Source organism: Carassius gibelio, chromosome A24 (genome assembly GCF_023724105.1).
Source record: "Carassius gibelio isolate Cgi1373 ecotype wild population from Czech Republic chromosome A24, carGib1.2-hapl.c, whole genome shotgun sequence".
Lineage (NCBI taxonomy): Eukaryota > Metazoa > Chordata > Actinopteri > Cypriniformes > Cyprinidae > Carassius > Carassius gibelio.
In genome coordinates, this window is record NC_068394.1 from 14973065 (window position 1) to 14988354 (window position 15290).

Below are 15290 nucleotides of genomic sequence, written 5' to 3' on the forward strand. Positions count from 1 at the left end.
GGTCGGACGGCGAGGGGGAAGAGGGAGGACGCTCTCACCTGGAGACCTGGATGGGTGAAGGTAGCTGCTTTCAGCTGTTATGACAGAAGCTGTTTTCTGTGATTCTGTGATTATGAATGACACTGCGGGAAACACATGAGACGATCACACGTGAGATCTCTGGCTGCTGCAGTCGAGCTGTAGTCTGAGTGTTTACTTCGCATTCATTTTTGCCTCGTTTCTGCTTATTTGCATATATTCAGCAGTTTTATCCATGAATGCTTTTAATTGGTCAGCACTCCAATTCAGACCTCTTAACACACCTGCAGCCACTTGCAGCTTATTCTTACTGATAATACAAAAGTAATATAATAGCGTTCTATGACTTAAAGGGATTGTTGTACACTTTATAAAATGATTTTTAAAGCTGTAAATAAAACAAAGATTGTTGTTGTACGTTTTACACGAAAATACTATTTTAGGCTTCAAAATGTAACATTTAATTTTATGTAATTCTTTGTAATTACGTGTGAAATTTACTAGTAGTTTCTGAGTAAAATGTAATTTTAGATTTTTTTATTTATTTTTTTTTTTTCAGTGTAGCTGAGCCCTGATCCTTAAAATAAATGTGTCAAATGTAAAAATAAAATGTTTTTTACTTTTAACATTTCAGATTTAAAGATTAAAACAATATCAGTGTTATATTAGCAAGAGTAATTTCTTCATGTTTTCTTCTTATATATTTAACAATAATTTAATAATTTAGAAATTTAACATATTTAACTTTTTTAACCAACTAAAGCATTTTTCTCAGAAATAATGTCAAGAAAACATTAAGTGTTGAACATGACCAGTGTAGTCTGATTTCACTAGCCACAAATAGCTCTTTTAATCATTTTAAAAAGACTTACAAACTCAGCAGAAACGCACTGTAAATAAAACACAAGCCAAATACAGAAATCCCACCTCTGTTGGGATTTTGGGGATTTTGGGAGCAATGCAGATGTGCAGCTTTGTGATTCTGAAGGTCATCTGCTCACGGACCTTTAAACGGTCAGAGAGAGACCTTTTCAAGTAAAGATGTCTTCTCTACGGAGCTGGAACAGGACGGGCAGCAGATTTCTGTGCTATTGTTCACTTTGTCCTCTAGTATCGAATGACTTTGTTGATGCAGTCAGCAGAAAGATGGCGTTCGTTCCTCCGCTGGCCAGGTGGAAGCTGTCATGTCAAACTGATGCAGACGAAGGCGAGCTTTGAGTTTATGTTTGGATGAGAAAAGGGAACAGTGTAGTTCAGTCAGTCGTGATGGATGGTCGAGCGCTTTCTAAATAGTTTGTTTTGTGCATAGTGCAATTTCAGAGTAATGCGATATGTGTGAGTCGAGTGAAAAGAGCTCATTTGGGAGTGTGAATAAAAATAGCTTTCGTGGGCATGTTTTTTTGATTCGGTGATGCTTTTGTTTTTTAAGAACTGTTGTGTAAGTGAATGTGTGTGTTGTAGTAGGTGATATAATTTTGTTAGCTATAATTTATTTATACTTCTCCGCTTCCAGCCCTCCTTCTTCTCCGCTTATATGAAAATTGTATATGCCATGAAATTTAATTAAATATTTCATGCAAAAAGTAAAACAGTAGGAAAACAAATATATAACAAAGGTTTAACACTATCTTAATCATTTTAATTAGCATGCACCAATATAAAAACGCGTAGTAATGAGCATCAGTATTTTCATTTCAACCTTTTTCATTTCACAGTATATTTTTCTATATTTAATATAAATGTTGATGTATTGGTTATGAGTGACGGCACAATTAAATCATTGAATGTATCCACCTTATTTTGAAACGCATAAGTAAGCTATTTTCAAGACTTTGGATTCATTAGCCATAAATAAATAGAAGAATAATAAAGTGTAATAAACAGTAAAACTATTGGTGCTTCAAACCAGTGTGTTTACTTTTATAACAATACATTAAAATAATGTAATATCAGTTTGCTTAATAACAAGATGTGCATGAAAGTGGAAGCCTCGCACATTAGGTTAGAAATGTCTGCACCACTTTTACGTTGTAAATCAGGTGTAAATGTGTGTCCCACTGCTCTCCTCTCACGTGTCACACAGACATTAGCATGCATTCAGCATCCTGCAGCCTCTCTCTCTCTCTCCTTCAGCTGTTTTCCTATTCACTGGCTGCTTATAGCATTAGCGTCACTCTCAAGTGTAGCATACACACCCTCATGCTTTCACACACTCACAAGCACGCACACACACACACACACACACAAATCACTCTCCTGTCAGTGTTTTCATGTGTTCTGATGACTGAACAGCATCATAGATTTGGTTTGCTCCTTTCACACCGGGACTGATTAATTCAGATTACATACACATCATTCGATTTAATATCCAGAATTGAGTTTGTGTTCATATGTATACCATTGGAACTGAATACTTAAAAAAGGCCTAGAAAGTCTATTAGCTAAACAAACTGGTTTTATTAAGTCAAAAATATTATTTAACATTGCAAATTACATACAATTATATAGACAAAACAAACTGTTTTTGGGTAAATCAGGTGGAAACAGCACTTACCACTTTTTACATTGAAGTCACTACCATAATTGTAATTTTGTTCACCTGTGTTTGGTTAAATATCTCATCACTTCCTTTGTTTGCTCCCCTACAAATATTCTCAGTTTTCCCCTAGTCTGTGTCCCTTCTCATTTATGTTAAGTTGGCAATTGGCCCATGTATTTGTTACATTTATTAAAATACTTTTTTCTTTGATCTCCATCGTGACGTCTCCTTCATAGCACTTGCGTTGTGGGGTTTACAGCAGGGATAGGAGTGATATGTGGAGGGGTTTCTTGAGCTCACTATCGAGTGAGCTGGCATGATGCCACTCTAGTTGCGTGCTTCCTATTGGGATTAGATGACAAGATAAACCGCTGTGAGCTTCCGACTGGTAACTTTCCTTTGAGTTGATTAATCTCAAACTGTTCTTAAATGGTTCTGATTTTGAGGTTGAGGAAGAAAAAAAAAACTCCCGCAGGAATGTGCCGCATCTCCCCAACTCACTCCATGCAGAGAACCTCCACATACCTCTCCAATGGCTCCTTCTGCCTGCATAACCCCAAAGTCCCCACAGTCCTCCAAAGCTCCGCTGGAGTCCACAGCCCAGGAGCACCAGCCTCTGAGCAGTCAAGATGGCCGGCCTCTCGGAAGTCAAGCCCGCCGGACATCTATATGACACTTACTCCAGTGCCAGCACCTCGTAAGCGCTTCAGGGAAGTCCCCAGTTAAGCCCAGTGTCGGCTCCAGCCCCAAAGCTCACTTCAGAGTCCATTCCAGCATGTCTCTCAGCAATAATGAAAATGGTGCTGTCCCCAGGGGTCGCGGCACCCATCCTCATCCCAGAATCCACTCTAGGGCACTCCTCCATCTCCTTCGTCTCCCCCACCTCCGCTGGTCCCATCCAGCCCTCTTTCATCTCCTTCGTCTCCGCTGGTCCCATCCAGCCCTCTTTCATCTCCTTCGTCTCCGCTCATCCTATCCAGACCTCCTTCTTCTCCTTCATCTCTTTCACCTCCACTGGTCCCGTCCAGCCCTCCTTTGTCTCCTTCACCTCCGCTGGTCCCGTCCAGTCCGCCTTCGTCTCCTGAGCACCCTGTTTTAGCCACCCACACACCTGTAGAGCACCCACCAGAGCCTTGGGATTCCTAGATTTCCCCAATAAATGTTTTTTTTGGGGGGGGTGGGGTCCATATTCCCGTGGCAAAGCCAGCCAAGGCAAGAGAGGATCTGCCATGGCCTCCTGAGTCTCCTGATCTGAACCTGAACTCCCTGCTCCACCATGGCTCCTACGCTGGAGGCCCTCCTTGTCACCACCCTGATCCAATCCTGCACCAGCCTTCAGGGCGCCCGGCCCCTCCTTTCCTGATGGTACTGTTACGCCGCAGGATGCGCCTTCCGGGAGGGGGGAGTTATGTTATGGTTATGTTTAGTTTTTGGTCTGATTTTCATTGTGTTTTCAGTTCACCTGTGACCTAGTTTTACTTTAACTCCTAATTGTCCTTTCATTCACCTGTGTTTAATTATCTCATCTGTTCCTTTGTTTGCTACAAAAACTCTCAGTTTTCCCTTAGTCGGTGTCCATTCACGTTTATGTTAAATTGTCAAGTGTTCCATGTGTGTTGGATTTACCTTATTAAAAGACTTTTCATAAAAAAAAACTCTATATTTTACCATGTATTAAAAAATAAAATTAATTTGTTGACAATTTTATTTTCCTTTTTTAGTCATTAAAATCTTTTTTTTTTTTTTTTTTTTTTTTTTTTACATATATATGCATATGGCTCTGTGGCAGGTTTAGACATAACATAACATAACATCACAGATTTCATTCTGTATCTTTTGTAAGTTAAACAGAGATTTCTTAATAGAGACCTGAATGTCATAGAGACTTGTGATTGGGCTCTTTTAACACCCTAGCAACCACCTAGCAACAGTTTTAAAACAACCTAAGCAACCACATAGATACCCTGGAAACAAATTTTCTTCATCAAATACAAATCTAATAATTACTCAAAACAAACAGCATCACCGTGAAACTCTAACAAACAGATCGATCTGCAGCCTGAAGTAGGATTTGCTGTTCAAAACTCCACCTTTTGTGTAATAACCCGGTCTGGATCCCAAAGTCCTGCTGCAGCACAGTTGAGTCTCCCGCAGATCTGATTAATCTGAGTAATCTGGGTAAAGCTGCGTTCAGGAGGACAGGATTTGCATCTCATTTGGGTGTGAACTGCTCCAAACACCTGCTCTGCTTTTCTGTCTGCCTGCTGTTTGTCTCTGTTCACTCTAAAGTATGTTTGGACTCATTTATGGGCAGTTTTCTGGAAGGACTGCATGTACTGTAGACGCAAATTACAAAGATTGGAAAAGCTGTTTCTGCACTAAATGTTTGTTGTGTTGTGTTTTAAATCAATCATTCTGTGCACGTCGCCTGCTGAAAAGAAGTGAAAGTCTTTGGTCCTCACCTCATTAATGAATGGACTGTTGAATTTATAAAGAACTAAACAGACTAAACACAAAATTATAAAGACTGAAGTGCTAGAACAGGAATTATTAGTTTACATTAGGTAATTTGTTTTATTTAAATACTATTTCCAATTTTACTTTACCCCTCATGTTTTGTTTGGGGCTACACAATAGTTTTGTTTTAGTATCAGTTGTAGGGTAGTATAATTTTAATAATATTTTAAATTAGCTTTTATTTTTATATTTTCAGTATTATCTTTAAAATGTATTTATTTTTAAAGCATTTTTATTAGTTTCATTTCTTTCATTATTTATTAGTTGTAATTTATTTTTATTTCAGGTTATTTAATTCAGTTTTAGTTTTTATTTATGTCAGTTTCTAGTATTAGTGCATACAATTAAACATATTTCAGGTAGTTGCTAAGACAACATTTCTAATTTTTTATTGTTTTATTTTATTATTTTATTTCAATGAACAAAAAAATATTTTGATAGTTTTACCTGTGATAATAACCCTAGACCCCAAGATCATTTTACTGTGTCAAATAAAGTATAATAGTTCTTTTTATTTTATTTTATTTTATTTTATTTTATTTTATTTTATTTTATTTTATTTTATTTTATTTTTTTATTTTTTTGCATCATCACATCACATCTATTGCCATCTGCTGGTGGTATTTCTTACTGCACACAAACCCAGCTAATTTCCTTTATTTCTGAAGAAGGATGATTTTGAATTTGATTTTGATCTTGTATATTGCAGTAGTTTTTCTTCAGTTGACAAAAGTATATTTAAGTCAATTATTTGTTCTTTAGTTTACAGTAATAACCCTGGAGCCAGTGTTCCCTATGAGCAGTAGAGCTTGAGTTTTTCCTCTTCTGAGAAGTGCCGTCCCATGAGCCTCTCCCTCTCCTCCATCCCTTCCACTTCCTGGATGCTGAATCAATGCAGTCCTAATGAATGTGTGCTATTGATTGGTGCCATGAGCGGGGCGTCTGTAATGGGCTTTAAGCACAGTATATCAGACACTGCTGAAACAACAGAAGAGGAAAGAAAGAAAGGGGTGTGGCCTTTGTAAAGTCACTTCCTGTTATCAGCAGCTCTTCCTGTCCTCCAGTCATGTGATCAGCTGACCGCTGTGGTTCTCTCTGATAGGCGCTGAAGCCTGTCATCAGTCAGGAGCTTCCTCAGACTCTGGGCAGCAGGAGACTCATCAGCTTCTCTCTGTCAGGTAAGGCAGTGCTGGCTATGTGTGTGTGTGTGTGTGTGTGTGTGTGTGTGTGTGTGAAGCCTCAGAAATGTCTCTCTCTCTTTCACTGAAGTCTCTGGGCTTCATAAAACCTTTATAACCTTTTTCTGTTTTGTCTCTGTGTTGCACTGAGCGACAGTTTCCCATGAATCCTCTTGTGTTTCACACTAACTGTGGACGTCAGCCGTTTCAATGAAACCTGCAGAAATAACAAGGTTTTTAGGTTCTTTTTGCAGCGATTCTTGAGAAATTGGAGAAACCGCTTTGAAATATAGTGCAGCGCTTCTGTAACTTCTGAATTAAACAGTTTGAATCCAATGTCACAACCCAAACATGATTTAAATGATTAATGATCAAAGGATGAATCTTGTCCCTTCAAACCCTCTCTTTTCTCTTAAGTTATATCTGAAGCGATGGCCAAACTATTGTCTGTTCTCTTCAGGACTCCCTCAGCGCTGTATGTTTTATTCATAGCTCCATCTTCTGCCGTGAGCATAAGGTCTGCTTGAACATGTTTCTACAAACACATTAGCAGCTTTGAAGGAGGTCCAGCTGCCAGCGAATCTCGTCAGTGAGCGGAAAAACCCCTTGAGAGATGAAGAACAGTTTCTTTTAGCTCAAAGTGATGGCTTGTGGGCAGATGACCTGCAAAAACCTGAAACCGAGGGAACATCCTCTTGTTCTGTTAGCTTGGCATGGTTGTTTGAGAAGAAACCTGATAAAAGTGCAATCATTTCACATCTTTTCAGTGAATATCGGAGGTCTCGTGCCTCTAAATGGCATCACACACTCAGACGCTCCATCTAAAGTGTTAAAAACGCATTAAGCTGATAGTCAGTATCCATCTCTGTCTGCTGTCTGGATACTGGAGGAGATAATGAGCTCCGGTGGGATTCTGACACTTCCTGCTTTTCTCTTCATATTCCCAGACTCTAGCCTTTAAGCCTCTCGCTTCCCCTGTTTTTCTATAAATTATGTTTTAATATTACAAGGACACCAGGAAACACTAAAGTTAGAACATATATGCAGTTGAATATTAACAGGAAAGGGGTAACTTTCTGGGGATGTACTGTATAGCCTGAATTATTATGAGCAGTAGTACTAAATCTGTTGTTACATTTGAATATATAAATAAATAAATAAAAATAAACAGCATTTATATTTATAATGTAATAATATAGTGTTGCAGCTATTTAAATATACTGTGTATATAATTAGTATTATAACATTTAAGAATACATTTAGTATAATTAATTTACATAATGGAGTAATTACAATTTATTTATTTATTTGTTTTAATGTATTATTATAATTATAATCATCAAACATAAATGTGTGTGTGTGTGTGTGTGTGTGTGTAATTCGATTTTTTTATTTTTTTAATGTAATAATTTATCTTAATATCAGTATGTAAATATACCTACATACACATGTATAGTGTTTTGACTCACTGATATTGGTGTTGTCATTTCACCATAAACTCTAAATGATTATTGAAGTAATAAACAAAGTATATATATATATATATTAGAATTTGCAAATTATAATAATAATATAATAGATAATTTTAATAAAATGACAATGGCAATAATTACACTACATAAGTAAGTTTAAGTTTTAGTTTTCCTTTGCTCTGCTCTTTTTCAGACGTTCAGGCAGTGGCTCTGAAGAAGGGAATGTTCTTCAATCCTGACCCGTATCTGAAGATCTCCATCCAGCCTGGAAAGCACAGCATCTTCCCTGCGCTGCCTCACCACGGTCAGGAGAAACGCTCAGGCATCATCTGCAACACGGTCAACCCCGTCTGGAAGAGAGAGGTGAGCCTCCTTCATGTTTGATAGGACGGATCATTTAAAGGCATGGGACATCTAAATCACCTTTGAGTTTGAGTCTGGAGCTGCGTTTGGGACATTTCATGAAACACAACCGCACAAACAGAGCTGGCATCACCTCTAAAATCAGTGCGGTGAAGCTTTTAATATATGAAATTATGACAAATATTTACAACATTCATGGAAATTACATAGTGTTTAACCTGTTAAATGTCACCCCGTCCCGTTGACTATACTATATTACAATCAAATTTAATCTAATCTTGACAAACTATATATCGTTGGAAAGGTCTAAGACTCCCAAATATATATTATACCAATATTTTTTGTTAAAAATTATGTAGGAAAAGTAATAGATCAATTTATGACAAGAGTGCACCCTCAGAAATCTACATTACAAAAAGAGTGTTGACCTTTGTTTAAAAATAAGACTTCCTCGTTGCCTTTTTCTCTATCACATTTTAGAAATCATCAGAAGTTATATATCACTTGAAAACATAAAATCTCAAAATTCATCCTTCAAAACCCATTTTAAAATCAGACATTGCATTACCATGTAAATGGTACATCAAAATCACGTTACAAAATGTTTTCAGTCATGAAATATAAAAAATTTGGTTTGTATCATGCACATTCAAGTCTATCTTCAAAAACGTGAGTGACAGTTATCAGGTTAAGGATTTAATCATGGCACTCATTCACACTCACTCCCCGGATGTTGTATTCACCATTATAACTATAGATATAACCATAATCAATCATTTTGATGCATAATGGATTCAGTTGTGCGATCAGAAACATTTAAATCTAAAAAAGTAAATACATAAACCACACAATAGCTGTATTTCTACTTGTTAATGGGACAGTTCACCCAAAAATGGAGATTCTGTCATCATTTATTCACCCTTGTGTTATTTCAAACCTGTATGAGTTTCTTTCTTCTGTTGAGCACAAATGAAGCTCTTTTGAAGAATGTTGGGAACCAAACAGTTGACGGTAGCCATTGACTTCCATAGTAGGGAAAAAAATACTATTGTTTAAACTGTTGGCTATCCAACATTCTTCAGACTGTCTTCTCTTCATTAGAAGAAACTCATACATGTTTGAAACGACATGAAGGCAAGCAGATGATGACAGATTTTCCATTTTTTGGTGAACTGTCCCTTAGATTGAAGCAGTGGTGAAATGCATTGCTCTCTCAGTGAGAAAGCCACTAATAAATATTGGGTCTCTTTTTGCAGTGTCTTTGACAGCTTCAGCGCACACACACACACACACACACACACTTTGTGACAGGCTGTTAATCCATACAGCACTATCTCCTGAGCGTCTTCACTGTAGCTCATTCACTCTTGTCCTAATAAACCTGAACACAAGTCTTGTTTGCTTCACCTCCCTCTGTGTAGAGACTCCCAACATCAGTCTGACAACAGCTACTCATCTCCCTTCAGCTTTAATTAATGATATTCAGTCATATGCAGACTAAAAAAAAACTACTATCGTATGAATAATAAAGCCATAGACAAAATAGATATAAAACTTCATACATGCACGAATGACTCAAACGTTTACAAGTTTGCATTTTGTTAAAGCATCACCCATCCAATTATTATGTGCTTTTGTATGCATTTGTTTAGTTTCTCCACCTCACATAGTTTCTTCTTCACATTTTGAGAATGCAAAATAAATGTGGGGAAAAAATAGATAGCTCATAAGGGATCCTTTTCAAAAATACTTACATACTCTACAATGCCATGTGGTAATATTCTGTTCCAGACTGTATTGTGAGTGAATGAACAGGGTTGTGCTGCCATACTTCACCTCTTTCAGCTGTACTGGGCTTTCTCATCCTCTGCTAGCGGTTTCAGATAGCTGGTGTCTCATTCTGTAGCTTGTGTGAAATACTCAGCTCGCTGTAAGTCAGGCAGTCGGCAGTAAGTCAGCGGGTGAAATATGGGCTCATTTCTCTTCACATGCTTGGCTGAACTGGCTGAAATCCAGTAGAGAGCAAACGTGAGCCACAGAAGGTTTTCACCGGCGGCCCTTTGGGGGTTAATAGCACCATTTACCGTCTGCTAGATGAAACATGACCTGCTGAGTTTCCCATGGTGCCTTGCTGCATGTTTACTGCAGGAGTCTCAGAGTTTCCACAGAATAGTTCATTGGTTCATACATTGGTTTGAATTTAATGTAGTTAGTTTGCTTTGTTGTTGTTTTTTCTAACTAATGGGTAATAATCTCAATGACTGCATATGTTTTATTCATTTTGTTTTTTAATTTCCTTGGAAAATGGGTCGTGGATAACAAACAGGGAACAAGACACCACATGGCTATGACACAGTGGGAATGCCCCTTGGGGACGGCGATTGTCTGAAGCCCATATGGAATCACACCAATGCACTGGCTGATGGATATACTAATGAAGAAGTGAGGGGTTCGGAAGCACCTCATTCCCTGTTCAGAGAACATGGGTTACATGAGTAACCGGAGACGTTCTCTTTAATAGGTTCACTCAATGCTGTATCGATATCATGCAATGAGAACGATAAACCACACTTGCCAAGCTAAGCGCTGCCATCCTGGCGCCACACAGAAATATCCTCCAGAGGAACTCCTCTGAAAAGATCACGTGGACAAGACCATGGGAACATAACCGGGTCTGTGCCATAGGAATACTTTAACAAGATCTGTAACAAACTCCATGCATGGCTTGTCCTGTCCAGCCTTTTGGAATCTCCTCTGTGTGTTGATGTATAAATATAAACGTTTTTCTTCATAGTTTATTTATATGTACCAATATAAACAACAGTATTTTTACAATATATATATTTTATGGAATATTGTAAAATGCCTCATGGGATATCCCCAAAGAAATGTAACAAATTGGAAATTAATTTCACTTCCCAAATCTGTTGTCTTTTTTGCTGTTCAGGTTTTAAATGTTACAAAAATATTATTGCAAACATCATGAATATGCAATACATCGCCCAACCCATCTCGTCCAGATGTGATTAATTACTGCAGCTCCCGGCAGCCATTCGTGTCTTGATGAGTGGAAATATGTTTGCCCAGATGATATTATCTGGCTAGCGATGACCCAGATCTTTTCCTGATGATGATATAGAGAAGTCTTTCCACTGAGAGTGAATGTGAAATCTGGAGTTGGCCTGGAGAACAGAGCTCAGGGTTTTTGTGGCTATTGTGGGTGTTTCTTCTTATGTCCAAAGCCATTTTCTGTCATCTCCACTAATGCCTTTCTGGATCACCACTATGTTGAAACCTACCAACACTGTCTCGTTCACTAATAATCACACACAAGGTTTGAGTTTTGCCTGTGAATGTTACTTTTTATATCCCTCAACAAGACGGGAAAGGACCAGGCCTGGATTTTAGTTTGTGTTTTGATTTTGTTTGTTCGCTGCAGTCGTCCGTGAGGGGCTGCCTGCAATGTTTTCTGTTTATTTTATTATTAAAGCTTTCATTTTGATTGTCCGCCGGTTCCCGTCTCCTTCTTCTCGTGATCATGGAGTTTTAATGCATTACACTTAGATGTTATAGTGCACAGAGATCTGAAGACAGAAGTGCAGATAGGTTGTGTCTGGGATGAAAGGGGTCCATTATAATGTTAGCTGCCCGTTTCTTCATTCTGGAGATATAGAAGTCCTCACAGATGAAGTTCCACCATGGTAAATGTCTGAAAGCACCTTATGGAAAAATACTTGTGATACTCTGGTTAACCACACAGGGAACAAAACAAGCCAATCTTGTGCTTTCATATAGACTCCGTCACCGCTGCAGTTTTCTGATGGACTGCGGCCAGGATGCAGCATCCCAGAACACAATGAATATTCTGAATCACACACACACTTACAGTATATTCTGATAAGCCAATGGCTACAATGAAGCCAATAACAATAGCTGAATCTGTTATTTTATTTATTTATTTTTTTATATGAATTTAATTTATGTATTACCAAGTATTGTAACATTTTTAAAGTAAAAAAAAAAAAAATGTTAATGAATTTCATCAGAATAAATGTCAGGATAAAGCCACATATCACAATAAAGTCAATAAAAATACCTGAAACTGTTTTAATTTTATTTGTATTGTTTTTATTTTTATGAATTTAATGCAGTTTTTAAATTCTGATAAGCCAAGATGTATGATACATTTTGATTAAAATTTTAAATAGAAATTTTTAATTTATTTTTTTCTTTTACATTTAATTTACATTCACCAGAATTTTAATTTAAAACGTTTTTTTAATGTTTCATCAAATAAAAAAGTTCTTATTTTCTGATAAACCAATGAGCACAATAAAGATAAAAACAAGAATCTATTTTAATTTATTATTATTATTATTATTATTATTATTATTATTATTATTATTATTATTATTATTTATATTTATAAGTTTTTTACTAGGATTCTTTTTTTTAAGTATTTAAATTTATTTTTTTAATGAATTTCAACAAATAACCATTTTTATGAATCTAATAAAGGATTAGCAATTTGGGAAGGTCAGGAATGAAACAATATTTTAATAACATATTTCCAGTCCATGTGTTACTGAACCATCAAATTCCCTTGAGGTAACAAATTTTAATGAAATAACATGGAAATCATGCAGTACAAAGAGACAAAAACCAACAGAAAGCCAGCAGTTAACACCAATCTGTTAATGTAGAAACTGAGCGCTCTTTTTTTATTTCTGTACAGCGATTTAACTTTGTGTCCCTGCCGACGGACGTTTTGGAGATAGAGGTTAAAGATAAATTTGCCAAGAGCAGACCCATCATCAAACGCTTCCTGGGAAAGTTAGTTGTGCCTGTGCAGAGGCTGCTGGAGAAACATGCTATCGGGTAGGTCTAATCATTCACATTTTATCTGACTGTGAACCTGCTGAGGACTGTGATTTCACTCTTGTTCTTGACTTATTTTTCAAATTTTTTGTCAATTTGTGCATCATTTTTTCTTCCAGGGATTCAGTTTTCATATGCCTAAATATATCAATTTATTTTTAACGTTAACAAGAAGGTATTGTCCATGCATTTAAAAGACTGAAAACACATGAATATGGTCCTGCAGTGAGTTTTTTTTTTTTTTTTTTTTTGCCATTTGGTTTATTTCATGGTAAATTGCCTGTGGGATTTAAAATGTCAAGAATCCTTGTTTCTCATGTGTAAACAGGGACCGTGTGGTGAGTTACACTTTAGGCCGACGGCTTCCAACAGATCATGTTAGCGGCCAGCTGCAGTTTCGTTTCGAGATAACCTCATCGATTCATCCAGGTCTGCAGCATGTTTACTCATGCCTCTGTTATCTTCAAACCCCAGTACAAACACTGAGATAGTTTCTTGTCAGATTTTTATTTTGGGAAGAGCAAATCCTTTTAAATTCCTTTCAATCACAACCTCATGGGAATTTTTAAGTATTTTACATTTTTGCCAGATTGGTTGTTAATTCACATTAGATATTAGGATTCTAATTTGTAGGGATTGGACCTTCATGCTTATATCTTTTTCTAAATATTCTATGTTTTTGTACAATTCACATTGTACAAATTCATACACATTGTAAGAAATAGTAACATCCTTCTGAGAGCTTAGGTTGGAATTTCTTGACAGATTTTTGCTAAAAGTACAGTATCTTGTATTATTTCATAGCTGGTCTGTTTATCCATATTAACAGATTGTTTATTCTTGTTGGTAGATGATGAGGAGGTGTCCTTCAATGTAATGCCAGTCTTTGATATGACCCCTGACCAGCAGCTTGAGCAGGAGCCCAACGAGGATCTACCACCTGCTCCTGATCTGCCTCTGGAGGACGCATTGAGTTTGGGACCTGATATTCTGGAGGCGCCTGCCGAAAGTCCTCCAGAGGTAGAGACCCATGATGCCTTACTGCTTACCTCTCTAGCTGAGCCCAGTAAGGATACCCAACCAGAAGCAGAAGGATCAGCTGATGAGCTTGTAACAGCTCAAGGAGAAACACAATTGAGTGATGCCACTCAAGGAGAAACTGCGGAGCAAGAACCCGGAAAAACAGAGTCCGAGGAGATGCAGGAGGAAACTGTGGCTGAGACTCTTTTAGAGGTACTGGAGAACCATGAGGCTGAAGACACAGGTGAACCGACTGGAATGGGACCAGCTGCAGAGCATGCAGATGTTGAAGGAGGCACAAGCTCAGAGCAGGTTGACACGAGTGTGGAAAGAGACGAGAATGATGAAGAACCCTGTTCGCCAAGGATGCGAAGTGCCTTGAAGCGCAAGAGCCGGCCCTGTTCACTTCCCGTGTCCGAGTTAGAGACGGTCATCACCTCGGCCTGTGAGGAACCAGAGACGCCACGTTCTCACTACATCCGCATTCATCATCTACTGCACAGCTTGCCATCAGCTCAGTGCCACAATGACAGCCAAGATGAAGACGAGATACTTGACCCAGAATCTTCAGAAGAAGTCACTGTGAAACCCCAAGAGGACAAAGAGGAAGAAGACGAGGTGTCTGAAGCACAGTCTCCATCCATCGTGCCCGAGTGTCCTAGACCTTGTTGCAGGCGTACTCTACCACGTAGCCTCTCCATCGAGCGCCTGTCTGAACTCAACCAACTTTTGGAGGGCGAAAGACCCTCACCTTCCACAGTACGACTGGAAAGCGAACACATGGAAGTGGGTGGTGGAGTCGGAAGCAGGAGGGAACCTCGAGAGAGTGAGTGCGAACTGTGTGACAACTCCTGCTACAGCACTTCCTGTTACAGCACATCCTGTTACAGCACTTCCTGCTACAGTAACTCAGGTTACGAGGGGCGTAACCACCTTTGCAGCCATACACGCCTCTCTTCGGTTGACAGCACCCGCCTGTCGGAGAGCACCGTTTTCTCCTCGCAGGAGGAAGAGGAGGAGGAGAACAGCGCTTTTGAGTCCATCTCGGACTCGATACAGAGTCCAGATATAAGGGAGCCAGGAGACAGGTCAGTTCATTGGAGGGCGTCATCATCAGAAGAAAGTCCGCAGAGAGAAGGGGAGGTGGAGATGTCACCAGTACCTGGGCCTAGTTTTAGGTCATCAGGTGAGCAGACTTCTCCAAATTACTCATTGCGGAAAGGTCTTGGTATAATCTTAGATGTTTGCTACAATTTGTTGCTTGGAGGCAGTTACTCAAGTGCACAGGGATTGTTAATATTTCAT

At 38.3% G+C, this 15290-nt stretch overlaps 1 protein-coding gene across 2 annotated transcripts in view; it reads left to right on the forward strand.

Annotated features, from left to right (window-relative positions):
- The window catches only part of LOC127946276 (E3 ubiquitin-protein ligase HECW1), a 63794-nt gene that overhangs the window by 13840 nt on the left and 34664 nt on the right, over nucleotides 1-15290 (forward strand). For both annotated transcript variants that reach the window (XM_052542740.1, XM_052542741.1), the window contains exons 6-10: nucleotides 6177-6252; nucleotides 7918-8087; nucleotides 12823-12965; nucleotides 13294-13394; nucleotides 13816-15171. In XM_052542740.1, the coding sequence (XP_052398700.1) occupies nucleotides 6177-6252; nucleotides 7918-8087; nucleotides 12823-12965; nucleotides 13294-13394; nucleotides 13816-15171 (1846 nt within the window). The remainder of the gene's footprint in view (nucleotides 1-6176; nucleotides 6253-7917; nucleotides 8088-12822; nucleotides 12966-13293; nucleotides 13395-13815; nucleotides 15172-15290) is intronic.